This window comes from Strongyloides ratti (assembly GCF_001040885.1).
Source record: "Strongyloides ratti genome assembly S_ratti_ED321, chromosome : 2".
Lineage (NCBI taxonomy): Eukaryota > Metazoa > Nematoda > Chromadorea > Rhabditida > Strongyloididae > Strongyloides > Strongyloides ratti.
In genome coordinates this window covers 2,163,586-2,180,222 of record NC_037308.1, presented here as the reverse complement: position 1 = coordinate 2,180,222, position 16,637 = coordinate 2,163,586, and the positions used below count along the sequence as shown (strand labels likewise).

The 16,637-nt window shown below is 21.9% G+C and overlaps 8 protein-coding genes across 8 annotated transcripts; 3 read left to right on the top strand and 5 right to left on the bottom strand.

Moving 5' to 3' along the window:
• Positions 1-7: 7 nt before the first annotated feature.
• Positions 8-664, top strand: SRAE_2000067600 (Hypothetical protein; the record flags this gene model as incomplete). Its single annotated transcript, XM_024651535.1, has 3 exons — positions 8-79; positions 125-445; positions 494-664. The coding sequence occupies 3 exons, from the start codon at positions 8-10 to the stop codon at positions 662-664; spliced, it is 564 nt and encodes a 187-aa protein (XP_024505203.1).
• Positions 665-1,675: 1,011 nt separating this feature from the next.
• Positions 1,676-2,158, top strand: SRAE_2000067500 (Transthyretin-like family-containing protein; the record flags this gene model as incomplete). The annotated part of the gene is made up of 2 exons (XM_024651534.1): positions 1,676-1,925; positions 1,968-2,158. 2 exons carry the CDS (start codon positions 1,676-1,678, stop codon positions 2,156-2,158), a joined length of 441 nt encoding a protein of 146 aa, XP_024505202.1.
• A 1,095-nt stretch (positions 2,159-3,253) lies between these two features.
• On the bottom strand, positions 3,254-3,490 carry SRAE_2000067400 (Hypothetical protein; the record flags this gene model as incomplete). Its single annotated transcript, XM_024651533.1, has 1 exon — positions 3,254-3,490. One exon carries the CDS (start codon positions 3,488-3,490, stop codon positions 3,254-3,256), a length of 237 nt encoding a protein of 78 aa, XP_024505201.1.
• Positions 3,491-3,869: 379 nt separating this feature from the next.
• Positions 3,870-4,760, bottom strand: SRAE_2000067300 (60S ribosomal protein L5; the record flags this gene model as incomplete). Its single annotated transcript, XM_024651532.1, has 1 exon — positions 3,870-4,760. The coding sequence occupies one exon, from the start codon at positions 4,758-4,760 to the stop codon at positions 3,870-3,872; it is 891 nt and encodes a 296-aa protein (XP_024505200.1).
• A 515-nt stretch (positions 4,761-5,275) lies between these two features.
• Positions 5,276-5,674, top strand: SRAE_2000067250 (Hypothetical protein; the record flags this gene model as incomplete). Its single annotated transcript, XM_024651531.1, has 1 exon — positions 5,276-5,674. One exon carries the CDS (start codon positions 5,276-5,278, stop codon positions 5,672-5,674), a length of 399 nt encoding a protein of 132 aa, XP_024505199.1.
• A 67-nt stretch (positions 5,675-5,741) lies between these two features.
• SRAE_2000067200 (Protein phosphatase 1 regulatory subunit 7) lies at positions 5,742-6,785 on the bottom strand (the record flags this gene model as incomplete). Its single annotated transcript, XM_024651530.1, has 1 exon — positions 5,742-6,785. The coding sequence occupies one exon, from the start codon at positions 6,783-6,785 to the stop codon at positions 5,742-5,744; it is 1,044 nt and encodes a 347-aa protein (XP_024505198.1).
• A 1,452-nt stretch (positions 6,786-8,237) lies between these two features.
• SRAE_2000067100 (Glycogen synthase kinase 3 alpha) lies at positions 8,238-9,503 on the bottom strand (the record flags this gene model as incomplete). Its single annotated transcript, XM_024651528.1, has 3 exons — positions 8,238-8,879; positions 8,922-9,092; positions 9,150-9,503. The coding sequence occupies 3 exons, from the start codon at positions 9,501-9,503 to the stop codon at positions 8,238-8,240; spliced, it is 1,167 nt and encodes a 388-aa protein (XP_024505197.1).
• Positions 9,504-15,204: 5,701 nt separating this feature from the next.
• SRAE_2000067000 (Glycogen synthase kinase 3 alpha) lies at positions 15,205-16,549 on the bottom strand (the record flags this gene model as incomplete). Its single annotated transcript, XM_024651527.1, has 2 exons — positions 15,205-16,020; positions 16,070-16,549. 2 exons carry the CDS (start codon positions 16,547-16,549, stop codon positions 15,205-15,207), a joined length of 1,296 nt encoding a protein of 431 aa, XP_024505196.1.
• Positions 16,550-16,637: the final 88 nt, after the last annotated feature.

Below are 16,637 nucleotides of genomic sequence, written 5' to 3'. Positions count from 1 at the left end.
GAAGAAAATGGTTAAACTTCAAGTAAATTGGAAATTTCTAATAGCAAGACCTTATGGTATTTTATTAACAGGACGTATGGTAATTTTTAAAAAATTTATATTAAATTATTAACTTTTGTTACAGATTTTATTAGCTATATTAGTCATTTCAATTTTAATATTAAAATATCGTATAAATGATGGAGAATGGTTAAATCTAATGAATGCACTATTCCTTATCTGGTCAATTGTATCAGTTTTAGCTCATTTGTTTAATTTTCAAAAAAATTTATCAAAATTACCAAATACATATTTTTATATTCCATTTGCTTACTTAGATTTTGTCATTGGCATAATTGGAATTGTTTTTTTTACATTTGAATCGGTTACAATTTTTACTGGCATTATATTTCATCGTTATTATTTTTACTATTTAGGTGATTTTGTTTTATTTTTATTAGCATTGGTATGTTTTAAATAATTAAAGGTAAAATATTAATTAATATTTTTTTAGACATCTTCATTTGTTGTTGGATGTTGTTTTGGCTATTATTCATTATTATTACATGTTCAAACACAAAATATTAAAGATTTACCAATAAGCCAAATGGTTGTTGAGGGTGATAAAATTACATATTTTGTTGCTGCTAATGAAAGTTCAGAAAAAAGTTTACCAACAATTTGAAAAATTTTCAATAATCAAAATTAATATTGATGTAAACTTTTTAATTATCAATGAAATCAACACTCTACGATTAAAAATTACTATTTTTTTACAATATAATTGTTAATAAAAATTTGTTTAAACACTTAAATTTCATTTTTTAATTGGCTAATAAATTACAAAATAAAACTTACTAAATTTTTAGTGTGAAAAATTAGAAACTAAAATGTTAACAAGAAATTATGATCTTATTGTAATGAATTATTTAAATGTCTATTAAAATAGTTTTTTAAAAATTTATTGAGAATAATAGACATATGATAAAAAAATTTGAAATTTGTTATGACGTTATAATATTTACACATAATCTTTTTTATGGCTAGCTTTTATTAATCGATTAATTAAAAAAATTAAAATATTTTAAATACATTATTTACTTTTTGTTAATTAATAAAACATATTTTTTTTAATATAAACTTTGTCTATAGAAAATTAAAATATACATACTTCAAAAAACTTATATTTTAATTTCAGAATAAGTTAAATCTCAATAAACTTATATATTGAATTTTTCTTATATCTTATATAAATGGTATTATTTCTAGACTCAATTTTTTTAATAAAAAAAAATATTTACACATATTAAAAATATTTTTTTAAAAATGATATTAAAAATATTGTTTACTAAATTAAAACTAAACATTTTTTATGTAAAACTTAATGTAAATCTATATTAACATATCAATTAAACATAACACCATTTTTTTTTTTTTAATTAAATTTACTTTATGAATTATTCTAATATTTTTTTTACAAATAATTAAACTCAATAAATTTTACTAGTATTGCTTTTTTTTCTATTCTAAGTGTTAGTTTAGTGTAAAAAAATTAATTATAATATTCTAAACATTAAATATACATAGTAAAAAGTTTTAATAACTTTTTAGTTTATTCAAATTTGATTTTGAAAAAAATTATGTAACAAAAATGTTAATAAAGGGATAATTTTTGAGAATGATATCATTTGTGATAATGTTTTCTGTATTAATATTGTTTTTAATCTTTAATACATTTATTCCCGTAATTGGCTGGAATTTTAGAAATACAGAATCAGCTTCTGTCCGAGGAATTGTATTATGTAATGGAAGACCGCAAAGACGTATTATGGTTAAAATGTATGAAGAAGATACAATTCATGATGACCTAATGGCTAAGACAAAAACAAACAGAAGAGGAGCTTTTCGGATTGCAGGATATGAAACCGAATATTTTAGCCATATTTGTAAGTGATTACACTTTTCTTGTGTACTATTTTTAAATTTAGCGGTACATGTTAATATATACCATAAATGCTTTAGAGGAAGTTCAAGTTGTACATACAAATATACTGTCAAGGTTCCATCTAACTTTATCTGCCAAGGAACAAATCCTTATACAACATATAGACTTGGAAAAATAAATATGCAAAAAAATGCTCCACCAGGTACATGGGGAACAAAAGATTGTTTCCATTAAAAATACTTTATTTAATGCAATAGAAATTAATTGCAAAATTTCAAAATATTCAATGCCAAAAAATTATTATTTTTGTTACTAATATTTTTTCACTAAAATGTATAAAAAAATTTAATTTGTCATTTTTAAATTTTTTAAAGTTATAAAAATAAAAATACATTTATCAATATTATATTAGTAATAAAATTTTAATATTTTTTACAAATCATTTTTCATTGAAACAAATTTTTTTAAAACAAAAAAAAAATTATAATACAATTCTTTTATTAATTTTTCTTTTTGAATTGAAAAATAAAGTTTAAAATATTTTACTTTGCTTAATTTAACAATTATTTCATATAAGAATTGAAATTTTATTTTAGTCGTCTATCATTTTAAGCTTTTATTATGGATAAAATTTATTATGCTCATAAAAATGTTTCTCAATGAATAAATAATTAAAATCTAACTTTTGATATTAACAAATCTACAGGAAAAATTTATTCCTTATTAAAATATTGATTTAAACTGACATTATCTGGCATGATACTTTTAAAAAATCTTCTAAAATTTGAATCATTTTTTTTTCTTCAATGTAAAAATGTATAAACTAATTGGAAAATGTGACTACATTACAAAAATATTTTTCAAAGTGTTTTCTAGTTGCAAAAATGGTGAAATGACAATGAAACTGTATTATACAATTTTCTTACATTTTTAATTGGTTTTTATGTAAAAATCAAAAAGAAAATAATAAAATAATTTTTTATAAAATTGACATAACTAAAAAAATATATAAATATACAAAGATGCCATAAAAATATATATAAATATTATTACACATTTTCTTTTCTGTAAAATAACATACTTCATTAATAAAATGAATTACATTATAAATTATTTATTATAAAGTTATATGATAATAAATCAATATTTAAAAATTTCATTGATAAAAATTTTTTGTTTGTTTTGATACCTTTTAACTTTACAATAATTAGTTATTTTACATTTAACAATAAAACATAATTTAAAACAGTCTTTGTCGCCGGGAGTCGTGGCAGGCTCTTGTAAACCAGCTTCTAGGTGGCTTAGGATGAGGAAGGTCTGCCTGTCGGACTAACACTTGTCTGTCTGGTGTCGTTGACCGAGCGTCCGTGTCAAGCGTAGCGTCGGTAGGCCATCAGTTGGGGAACCTCCTGGTGACCGGTCGTAGTCAGTTCTCTGACTGTTAAAGAGAGATGGATGGCTCAGGCCCGTGAGGGAGCAGGCAAAAGTCTCCGCGCTATGACAGTGACCGGATGGCGCACGCGAGGCGTTGGATTTCAAGTGCCGGCAGTATATGGTCTCACTCATTCTTTTGATATTTTTTATAATTTTAATAAAAAAAATATTTATTTTTTTCTTAGTTATTTTCATAATGAATTTTGTATTTTTAACACTTAATAATATAAATTTTTTCAGACAATCACATTTTTAATTAAAAATATAATTTTTGTATATATGTATTATTAGCATAATTTTAAGATATATAATAGTCAACAATTATTTATAATGATTCTTATAGTTAAAATATAAGCTTTTCTTAATTACATAATTGAAAATAATTTTATACCAATTGTAATAAAGATTATTTTTAAAAAAATTATAGTAATCAAAAAATAAATAACACCACAAACTTTATAACACTTGTAATTTAACAACAAAAACAATTAAAGACAAGTTTTAACCAAACTTAAGCTTCTTGAGCAGACTTAAGATGTAAAAGGTAAGCCTTCTTGGAAGCAACACGAGCCTTTCTTTCAGCAAGAGTGAGTTTCTTAGCAGTGTGTCTCTTCTTTTCAACAGTCTTCTCTTTCTTAGCTTCACGTTCTGGTTTAGCACGGATAGCATCATGAACCTTTTTGTAAGTGGCTTCAAGATTTTCTGCAGTCATTCCAGCAGCAATAAATTTACTGAAATGTCTCTTGTAAGCATCTTCATCTTCTTCCTTAAGTTGAGTCATGTATTCAGCAACATGCTTTCCGAAGATACGATCACGATGAGCTTCAGCAGAATAACTTGAACCTTCCTTGTCATAACCAAAGAAACGTGATTCTGAATGTGGAATGTAAATACCACCATCAGCTGCTCCCTTCATGACGGCGAAAACTTTGGCACCAGTAGTTGTGCGAGCAAGACCAACATCAAGAATAGCCATGAATGGTCTTGGGTTTTCTCCTTCTTGTTCAGCATTGTAGATTTCTCCATCAACTTTCTCAACACCTTTGTAGATGGAATCAAGTTTGATGTTTTTCAAATGTCTTCTAGCCAAAAGGAGTCCAGTAGCATAAGCTGCAGCGTAGTTAGTCAAACCGGCTTTAAGTCCATACTTTGGAAGTTCATGAGAGTATGCTGAAGCAATAACAACATCTCCTTCAAGACGGGAATAAGCAATTTGAGCAATGATGTCTTTGTTAGTAAAACGAACAATAAGACGATATTTTGGGGTGTTGTATTTGTTCTTGTCCTGGGCGGTCAAACGTTTACGGGCATAGTAGTCAGTTTTTCCCTCACGACGTCTTCTGAATTTTGTTTGATAGCGTTTGAAGTAAGCTTTATTTTTAACAACCTTAACTAAACCCATGATAAAACTAAAAATCAAAATATTTTAAAAATATATCTTAAAAAAATCTTAAAAATAAAGATAAATATAATCGGAATATTTTTATAATAATTTTAAAAGTAAAAAATGTAGCAAAAGTAATATTATGAAATAAAAATAGTTAAAATAAAAATTATTAACAAATTCTGGGTAAATGAAATATCATTGGTAAGATGTATATTTGTGGGACAGATAATTCTTAACTGTGCGTAATGTCGATGCTCAGTTTAAATGATAACCAATAACAGATAACGAGAGGTGGTACATACATTAGAGAAATTAAATATACATATAAAATTAAAATATTTGTAAATAAAATATCTATCAAATAAAGTTTAAAATAATAATTTAAACAATAAAACAATTTGTATTAAGAAATTATGTTTTTAGTACTTCAAGCATTGTAAAACAAAAATAAAACACGACTATAAATCTTAAGAACAACATTTAACATATGTATATAAATAGTATGAATAATACAATAGATTTATTTAATCATGCAATTACAATTTGTTTTTATTTTATTTAATTATATTTTTTATTTTGTATTTCATGTTACTTCCTATCAAATAAGTAAATCTCAATTAACTGATTTAATGGTACCACTCGATAAAACTACATCAATATACGAAAGTTTCAAATATGAAGAAAGAAAAATATTGTGGGCAAAAATTAAAAATCAATTAAAAAGAAAACAAAATATTAGAACAATTGAGGATAAGCCAAAAATAATAAGATGGTTATGGGAAAAAATATTTCCTTCTCCGGTTACATCATACGACAAAATGCCATTACCATCATATGTAAAATTGTTAGCATTAGAAAATATTTTAAATAAAAACAATAATTTTTTCAAGATAGAAGAAATTGAAAATATTCTTAATATGAATATATAATATAGTTTTAATAATTTTTTATTTAATGCTAGTGAAATAAATAAATAATAAAAAATATTATCATTGTTTATATTTGTAACTCTTCATTTTTATTATCATTTTCAATATAATTATATCTAATCATATCGCGTTTAAAATCACCGTCAAGTCTTTTGATTTGTGGAAGTATCTTAAGTATTCTTCCATGATAATTAGATTGTTCAAAGATAGGATTAAATTGAAAATAAATTCCATGAAGTAAAGGATGTTTGGATAAATTTTCTATATCTCTAAAATTTTCAATTTTATTACTACGAGCCCAGAATTCTTTTAACTTTGTTAGGTGTTCTATATTTTCTACAACACTTATTCTATTATAATTTAAATCAAGAATCTCTAAGTTATCTAAACCATCAAGTCCTTCAATAACACTAATACCATTAGAATTAATATACAATTCTCTTAATTTTTTTAAATTATTTAATCCTGTAATTTTTGGTATAGCACATGCTGGAATACTAAGAACTTGAAGATTACATAAATTATCTAAATTCTCTATTACAGATATTTCATTTGCTCCAAGGAAAAGCCTTTCAATTTTAGTATTAGTTTCTAAATTTTCTATTTTTGCTATACTGTTATCACCAAGTTCTAGATACTCCAAATTAACAAGATTTTCTAATCCTTCAATTTTTGTCAATTTATTATGAACCAAGTACAATTCTCTAAGCTTAACCAAATTTTGAAGGCCTTCAATTTTTTCAACCCTATTGAATGATAAATCCAATATTTCAAGATTAACTAAATTTTCTAATCCTTCAATTTTTTGAATCTGATTATCATATAATTCCAAATGAACTAAAGTTGTAAGATGAGTTAAATTTTCAATTTTTGACAATAAATTCCACCTTAATCCAAGAAATTGGAGCTCTTTTAAAAAATCTAAATTTTGAATTTTTTTTAATCTGTTTCTTGTTAAGTCTAATTCTTTGATATCTGGATTTACATGTTCTACATGAACCTCATCCTCTTCTTCTGCCTTCTCATTCAATATTTCTTTAATATAATTGTCATTTTTTTCACTTAAATGATTTCCACGACAAATTTCTTCATCACAACATTCACCATTCATAATTTTGATAAAATTCAAATAAAAAAAGAGATAATTTTAAAAGAAAAAATAATAATGCAAAAACTATGGCAAAATATAATTATATTTATATATAAAAATTTTTTTGAAATTTACATTTTTATTATTCAAATAATATTCATTAAAAATGTTGCAAATATCTAAAAATAATATTTTATTAACATAAATTACTTTAAGTGATTACAAAACGGTAAAAAACTTTAAGAGAACTTAAACTGTACTTAAGGATAGATAATATTATTGTTAAAATATATTATTTATTTTAATAATATAACATTGAAATAATAAAAAATTTTTAGTATATCTTTAAGTCACGAATAAGAGTGAAGAAATCTGTTGCATAACAATTAATTTTGAACTTTAGTATGATAATTTAAAGTTAGGTAGAAAATGTAAAATAAATAATAACTTTTTTAAACTATAATTTTTTTAAAAAATATTTATCAAAAAAAAAACGCCCAGGGCTAATTTTTTTTTCAAAATTTTGAATACTATATCATACTTAAATCTTTTTCGTTCTTGATATATTTTGAAATATATGTAAAAAAAAAATTTAAAAATAATATATTAACAAAGTATGAGCAAAATGAAACTTTTTTTAATGTAAAAATTTTGTTTTTTTTTATTTTAAGAATATATTTATGTTATTCATGCCTTACTTCAAGAAAAAAATAAAAATATTTACAGTAAAAAAAGGAAATTAAAACATGTTGCCACTATATAAAAATTGGTAATAAATTGGATTGGTTTTTTTTTTGGTAAAATTAAGTATGATAACTTTTATAAATATTTTAGGTAAAACAATTAAATATAAAAATTAAAAATTTTTATATAGGTTTAATTGAAGAATAGAAAAAAAAATAATTAAAGTTCATCTTAATAAGTGCGCCAAAATGTGTGATGTTTGTAAAAATTTTCTCCACGAAGTAGAAGTTAAACTTGGAAGTAATTATAAATTGTTACCAATAAATTTTTTTCAGGTAAATTAAAAAAAAATTAATATGAATCACCAATTCTGTTTCAGATATAAAGCAGAAACATGTTTTAATTATTTACAACGTTACCAGGTTAAATTTACCTTTAATATCAACTCCAATATTATGATCCAAAAAAAAAGACAATATAATATTGTTTAGTAATGTATAATTTCAAATTCTTTTTATTTAATATAAATTATTAATTGTATATTTTTAATAAAATATTGCTGTTTTTTTAAATAAATTGATATATTTATTGTAAAATTGTATTTGTACAATAAAAAAATTAAAAAAAATGAAAAAAAATCTTATTAACCTTTTAAAATTTACTCTTGCATTAAAAATTTCATTGTAAAAAGAAAATTGTAAAAAGTTTATGTAGAAAAAATTTATAAAAAAGGTTCCTACCAAAATGGAAAAGTACCATATTCTTTTCTTATTGTAAATCAATATATTATCATAAAACAAAATCAGAAAGAGATGGTTCAATTTGAAGTTCTGTAGGAGTAAAATCGAATAATTCAGGTAAAGGTATAGCGTGAATATATGTTGCTCCAGGTTTACGTAATTCATCAAAAAATGGATGGCATAAAACTTTTAATGGTGCTGGTCTTGCAGTTGGATCGTATTGTAATAAACTCTCCAATAAATTTATTGCTTCAGAAGATGTTCTACTAAAGATAGATGATAATGGTTGTGGTCTCATATCGGGAAATCTATGATCTGAATATGTTGGATTCATTTTTAAAACATTTTCTCTTGATGGTGTACCAAGAATTTTGATAATTTCAACTAGTTGATCAACTCCACTTTCACCAGGAAAGATTGGTTTACCTAAGAGCATTTCAGCAAACACTGCTCCCGCAGACCAAACATCTATAGCATTTGTGTAAGATGTTGAACCAAATATTAGCTCTGGAGCACGATAATAACGTGAACATATATATGCCACATTTGGTTCGCCTTCAACAAGTTTTTTTGCTGATCCAAAATCACATAATTTGAGAATACCAGTTTCCCAATCTATAAGTAAATTTTGGGGTTTAATGTCTCTATGACATATACCTAAATTATGTATATAACCCAGTGCTCGAAATATCTATAAAAAAAAAACTATTTAGAAAAATACAATTAAACATACTTGGTAAGTAAAAACTTTTGTAGCAATAATAGGTATTTGTTGATCATTTCTACTATAACATTTAATTACTCGATGAACAGTATCTTTTATAAATTCTAACATTAAATTTAAATAAATGTCATCTCTCTTGTTTCCAATAGAATGAAAGTAGTATTTAAGTCTAATGACATTCTAAAAAAAGCAATTTTTTTTATTAAAAAAAAAAATAAAGATAAAAAAAAGACATACTTTATGATTAAGTTTTCTAATAACTTCCAATTCACGATTTTTATATCTACGATCCTGAAGAACTTTTTTAACAGCAAGACTTTCTCCAGTTTTTGGAAGTTTTACTTTAAATACAATACCAAAAGATCCATTTCCTATAATTTTTTCTACAACATAAGTGATTTCAACAGTCTCATCCATATTTCTTTTTTTAGTTAAATCATTTATACTATCACTACCATTATTACCTCCTGTTGAAGATTTTGATGACTCTCCATCTGATAGATCTGATGAGGGATTAGGTATTTGTGCTGTAACTGTCATAACCCTTCCAACAGTTGGAGCCATACTATCACTTAAAGTAGAATCGGCCATTAGTTTGACCTGTTTTTTTAAATTTGCAATTTTTAATATTTATCTATAAAAAAAAAACCAAACAAAATAATAAGTGTATCAAATAAAATAAATTAACAAGACATATTTAATAAAAAAAAGAATTTATTTAAAACTATAATAAATATATTTAAATATATTATATAATATGCATGAAAAACATGAAAAGCAAATAACAAATATCTCTATTGAATATTGATCACTTTTTTTTTTTTACTCTTATAATAACATTAATATACGAATAAAATGTTTTTAAAAAAAAAAGTTTTGAGAAATTAAATAAAGGATTATATATGTATGTAATTTTATGATAATAAAAAAAAAAGAATGTATTATCTTTTGTAAATGAATGTATATCTTACATCTAATAAATGTATATTAAAATATTCTTTTAAAAAAAAAAAATTATAACAAAATTAAAGATAGATAAAAGATATATATATATTTTTTTTTCTTATTATAATATATAGAAAAATGGTAATAAATTTTTAGTAAGTGAGAGATTTTCTTTTCTCTTTTTCTAAAATATATATAAATAATAAGAAGGTAAAATTATACAAGATACAAATTATATATATATATATATATAACTAGCCAACAAAATTTATTTGGGAAGATGTTCACTTTCTGTATATAATATAGATGTGTACAGTTATATATAGTATATAATAAATAGTAGTACATAAAGGTATGATGAGGAGAAAAAGAGTTTTATATATTATTATAATATATGATACTTCATAAAGGTTTTCTTAATACATATATAAAATAATAAACAGTATACTTAATATGTAAAAAGTTTAAATAATAATTTTAATAAAAATGAGTTAATAAACAATTTAAAATAGTATTTGACAGTTGATAAGTAAATCTATTCAATTAAAAAAAGACAAAGTAGTTATAGTAGTAGTCGATAAATCAATTTTTATTTAAACAAAACAAAATAATTTTAAACATTTTTCAAAATAAGAATTGATATATTTTTACATAAAAATAAAAATATTTAGGGGAAAATAAATGATTGATAAACAAATTAATAAGTTATATAATTTCTCTTAACACTTTTTTTAAAATAACAATGGATATATTTTTAAATTATTTCTGGTATTTACTTTTTTTAAAAAAAAAAAACAGTACTTATTTTTAAATAACTATTAATAATTTTAATATTATAAGTATGTTTTTTTTTATATAAAACCAAATTATTAAGTTATTTATTAAAATAGTAGTTGATTCATATAAATATTAAATTTATTAAATTTAATAATTTTAACAAAAAAAAAAACATTTAATTTTGTAATATTTGGAAGAAAAAATATTTAGGGACCTATTTTTTTAAAAAAAATTTTTGAATCATTTAATATGTTAGATGAAATCACTACTAGATTTTTTTTTTATCAAATTAGATGAAAAAGATAAATAAAAAAAATATGTTTGGGTATAAAATATTATTATAAAAAATACTAGATATATACGTATTTTCATGTATGGCTTTTTATCATTACCAAAAGTAGATATATATGTATTTAAAAAAGTTTTGAAGGGTATAAGTTTTGGGTTTGGCAAATGCCATCTAAACTATGTACAATATATATGGTTTTCATTTGGAAATATTTTGTTTATATTTATATCAAAAAGAAAAAGATTAATCAATTATTATAAGGATGTAAATATAGGGAAAAAAAAATAAAAAAAATATATATTATATAATATTATTGACAAATAGTTGTTATTTGGTTTAAAGTAATATATATATATATATATTTTTTTTTATCATGAAAAATATAGATATTTGATTCTACTGGTAATAGTAATATTTTTAAATGATGTAATATAGTAATGAAAGACAGAAGAAACATAAATATAATTTCTGGTTATTTTGTTGTTTGTTGTTGTTATTTTAACTTTTAAATATATATATGTATCACTATTTGCGCATAATTTTTGAGAAGTAATTTTTAATGTGGTACATATAATTTAACTTTGTTATAAATAACATCAACCTCCAAAAAATTTTATCATCTGTACAATTTTTGTCTTAAGGTACCACTAAAAATTGTATTTATTTTTTTAAAGATTAATGGACTAGTACTTCTATTAATATAAAATAATGTTACATTCAATGTCCTAATATTTTAACATTAATATATATAACAATATAAAAAAATGACGAAAATTTATGTCTTATTCTAAACAATTGAAATATATGTAATCTACTAAGTCTGTTCTGTTATATGAATATAAATTTGTATATATATTTTGTTGTCCAATATGAAATGCATCATTTTTAATGCTCTATTGTCAACAATTGTCTTTAATTAAAAAATAATTGTGTTTTAATAAACCTAAACATTTCATTAAAATCCTTTGAATCTTCCCCACACAATAATATAAAAATCATAACAAAAAAAAGTTAATTTGTTTTTGTTTTATTTTTTCATAATGTCTTTTAAAAAGGAATTTTTCATAATTTTCATTAATAAGGTAAAAAATAAGACAAAAATTTAAATAATATTTTTGATATGATTCTTATGAATACATTAACTTTAAAAAAATTTAAAAAATTCAAAGTAAAAAAAAAAGAATCTTGAGAATACAAAGCATGAAAGTTAATTCCCGTCCTCTAAAACGTCTTTTTTAAGCACAATTTAGAAGCCGATATTTGACAAATGATAAAAAAAAAACGTCTGAAATTTAGGGATTTTTAATATCTAGGGCTTCGAAATATTTAAAACAAACTAGAAAAGCAAAAATGGTAAATCAAAAGTTGAAAGAAAAAGCAAAAAATTCATAGTCTAGAAGTCTTATTTTTTCTTAATTTTTGAAAATAAAAATAGGTTGTTTTTAAAATGAATCAAACATATAATAAGAAATAGATTCTAAATAACAATATAATTAACTTTAAACAAATGCTTCACAAAAATAAAGGCCTAAAACTTCAAAAAACCTAAAAAAAAATACGGTAAATTTAAAAAAAAACACTACTTATATATATTAGAAATTTTGTTTCAAAAACTGAAAAAAAATAAGTCCCTTTTTTTACTCACCCTAATTGCCAAACATCACTTAAATATACATCTACTCTTCAATACATATAGATGAATTTTAATAAAAAAATTCCCCAAAAACGATAGATTCGTAATATTTGTCCCTAAAAACTTTATTGTTTTCAATAATTAAACTTTTGATTCTAAACGTAAAAATATGCTTGTTACAAATAGAAAACAATGTGATGAATATAAATATTGTTATTTAAAAAAAAAAAATAAATTTTTGGTTATGTTACGCATATTTAAAATTTTTTTTTTTAAAAACATGCATTTCATCTTAGACAACCTAACATATTAATATTTTAAGTTGATAAAAATAAATAATGCTATTGAATATGATGATGATAATCATAGAATAACAAAATGACATGCTAATTTTAAGTATGCCTTTAAATATCTAGAAACTTTTTTTTTTAATATATACTGATAATATAGAAGCCATCCTTCTTAACAAACGATAATTTTTGATACAAAAAAAAATAATATAAAAACGTTAGTAAAAATATATATATATATATAAATATAATATGAAAATGGTATGGAGACGTTTAGTATTCATTTCTTCTTTTTTTTTTTGCCAACTATATATAATACCATTATGACGACTATAAGAATATATATATATATACATATGTATATACAAGAATTTTTGTTGTGTAAATTAAAAAACATTTTCAATATTTTAATGAATACATCTACATTTATATTACAGTAAAAATTTCTGTAGATTGATTATTATAAAAAAAAATATTTTACATTAAAATAAGATAATAATATATATATATATATTTTGGTGGTAAAAATGTCATTTCAAATATTCACATTTATACATATAAATATATATATATATTATATGGGTGTAAAAAAGTAATTATAAAAAATAACTGTAATATTTTTATAATAAAAGTAACATTAAAAATAGTAATATATTTATATTAATTAAATTTTTAGACAAATAAATAGTAAAAAAAAAAATTTAGTAATAATATATTTTTATTAAAAAAAAAATCTCTTTTGAATCTTTTCTATCTATTTCTATTAATGATGAAAAGTAATAATACAAAGATACAAATATATATAAATATACGATTAGATACCTGTGACATTCAATTCTACACGTTTTTCTCTTTAAAGTACATTTGAAGATGAAAAAAGAAAAATTTTTTTGTTTATGTTTCACATGGTTGTAGTAAAAAGAAATTAAAAAAAAATAAGATAAATATCATTATTATTATATAGACATATGTGAAAACTATATAAAACTTTTTGTATCAAGTTATATATAAAATTCAAAAAGACTTTCATTGAAATACATATATATAATAGTTTTTATAATCGGTTATGATGCCTAATTAAAATAATATTCAAAGAAAAATTCATATTTAAGGATAGAAAGTTTTAATAACAAGAAATTTTTTTTGGTGATTTTAATAACTTTTTTTAAATTTGAATTTTAGTTAATAAACAGCTTTTCTGTCTTCAGATGAATCTAGAAAGGTTGTTGTAAGAAATATTTCTTCCTCCACCTTACTGTTTCTTGTTCCTCCATCGGCAATCTTCTATATCTTTTTATTCAAAAGAATGCCATATTTTAACAGGCTGTTAATGGCTTCTATTTAGTCTAATATTAGACTATTGAAATAAAAAAAATTAGTTGATTAAATATATCTTTTTGACTTACATTTTTTGATAATTTAAAATTATCATATATAAATATATCATTTTAAAAAGTGGATTATAAAATATGACTTTGTACCCACATTATATAGACATACTTTTATTGCAATGATATAAAATATCTTTAAATTATATTTAATCTTTATACTTTGTTTAAAAATATCTATTAAATTATGACGTAAATTGTTTGATAAGAATATTTTATTAGGTTATAATTTAAAATAAATAATTTTTATATTACACATATAAAATTATTTTTATTTCTAAATATAGAAACTTTAAAATAGATATTTCTTTAAAATTCTTTTAGAATTGATTCAATAATAATATCTCAATGTGAATCTTATGTCAGAATCTTAATATCGACATTTTAAAAATATTATTAATTTTTTTTTCTTACCAATTACTTTTTGAGATGTTTTTTGGATGGATTATTTATATTATCTCGAATCATATGCCATTTTAGTGGATTGTATTCATCATTATTCAATTTTTATTATAAGATTTTTTTTGGCTATATTTTTTTTCTTAGAAAATTCTAGAAAAAAAATTTTTTTTTATAAAATTTAACATACTGTTCTGGAAGGTTTTTTAATTCCGTAGTATTTAACTTCAATTATTTTCATTTACAAAAAAAAGTTAATAGCATTTTATTAGCACATATATCTATGACGATCTTCGATTATTATAGTAAACTTATAAATGATTATTCTATATTTCCAAAAATAATATTTCTTACTATTATATTAATTTATTTGATATTTAAAAATATTAAATAAAAATTTTTTTTTATGTTAAAAAAGAAACACATTAAAAAAAAACAAAAATGTATTTACTTAATTTTATTCAAAAAAAATGGTCCTACCAAAACTGAGTAGTATCCTTTCTTCATATTTTTTTAATCTTTTTTTAGTATAAAATGTTAAAATCTACAATAACACTTTTTGTATTTTTTTTTAACTCCTAAGAAGTTTTCTTAACTCTGGTTCAGTTTGAAGTTCCATAAGAGTAAAATTAAATAATTTTGGTATATCAAATTTTGCATTTGAATATACACTTGGATCTGTTAGAGATTCAAAATATGGATCTAATAATATTTGGAAGGCTTTTGGTCTTTTATTTGGATTATAAGTTAATAATTTTCCTAATATCTCTAGACAATTTGGTGATGAATTTCTTATCAATAATTTAGGCCAATTTGGACCACCAATAAATGGTAAAGGTCTTTTAGCATTATTATAATTTAATGCAATCATATCATCTTTGGTTGGTGTACCTAGAATTTTGATTATACAACTAAATTGGTCTATTGAATCCACACCAGGGAATAATGCCTCACATGTTACTAATTCAGCAAATACTGCTCCACAAGACCATATATCAACAGCAACTGTATATTTTTGAGCACCACATATCAATTCAGGGGCTCGATAATATCTTGAACAAATGTATGCTAAATTTGATTCATCAGGATGGAGGACCTTAGCAGATCCAAAATCACAAATTTTAAGTGTTCCTTTTTTCATGTCAACAAGAATATTAGATGGTTTGATATCTCTATGACATATATTAAGTGAATGCAAATAACCCATTCCTCTAAATAATTGATAAACAAAAGATTTAACAAGTAATGGAGGCAGTCTTTCACGTTGCATTTTAAATGTTTTAATTATATTTTCTGCTGATCCTGGCATGAATTCAAACGCCAAATTATAATATGTATTATCTTTTTTACCATCTGTCATGAAGTAGAATTTTAATATTACAATATTCTGTTAAAAAAAAAGTAAATAGGTAAAATTAAAGTACAATTAAACTTACTGGATGACTTAACTTTCTTGAAATAGGTAATTCTCTATGTTTATAATTTTGATCTTGAAGTACAGTTTTTAAAGCAACTCTTTCATTATTTTCGGTTAAATATAATTTTACAGTACCAAAAGATCCTTGACCAATGACACGTTCTTCTATTAATTGAATATTTGTTGGTATATCTTCTCCATAATTTTCATCAAATTCAGGAGTAAAATTTTTATCAATAGATATTTTATCATAATGATATTTAGTCTTTTCTTGTGGAACAAATACACAATATGTCTTACATTTTACAATCGAAGATTGTCTTCTTTTACTAAAACCCGTTATATTATTATCATTTGACATTATTTTGGTATTTTTTTCAGTTGTTGAACGACCAGGAATAATAGAGGTAAGAGAACGATTCAATGAACTAAGGAACGCTTTTGTTTTAGATGGTGATTTAACACTTCTAATACTAGCATTAGGAGTATCATTCATCATATCCTTTTTTTTTTTTAAATTTCAAAGATAAAAAAAAAAAGAAAAACGTTTGTTTTCTATGTATTTTTTCTAGTGATTATTGTGTTGA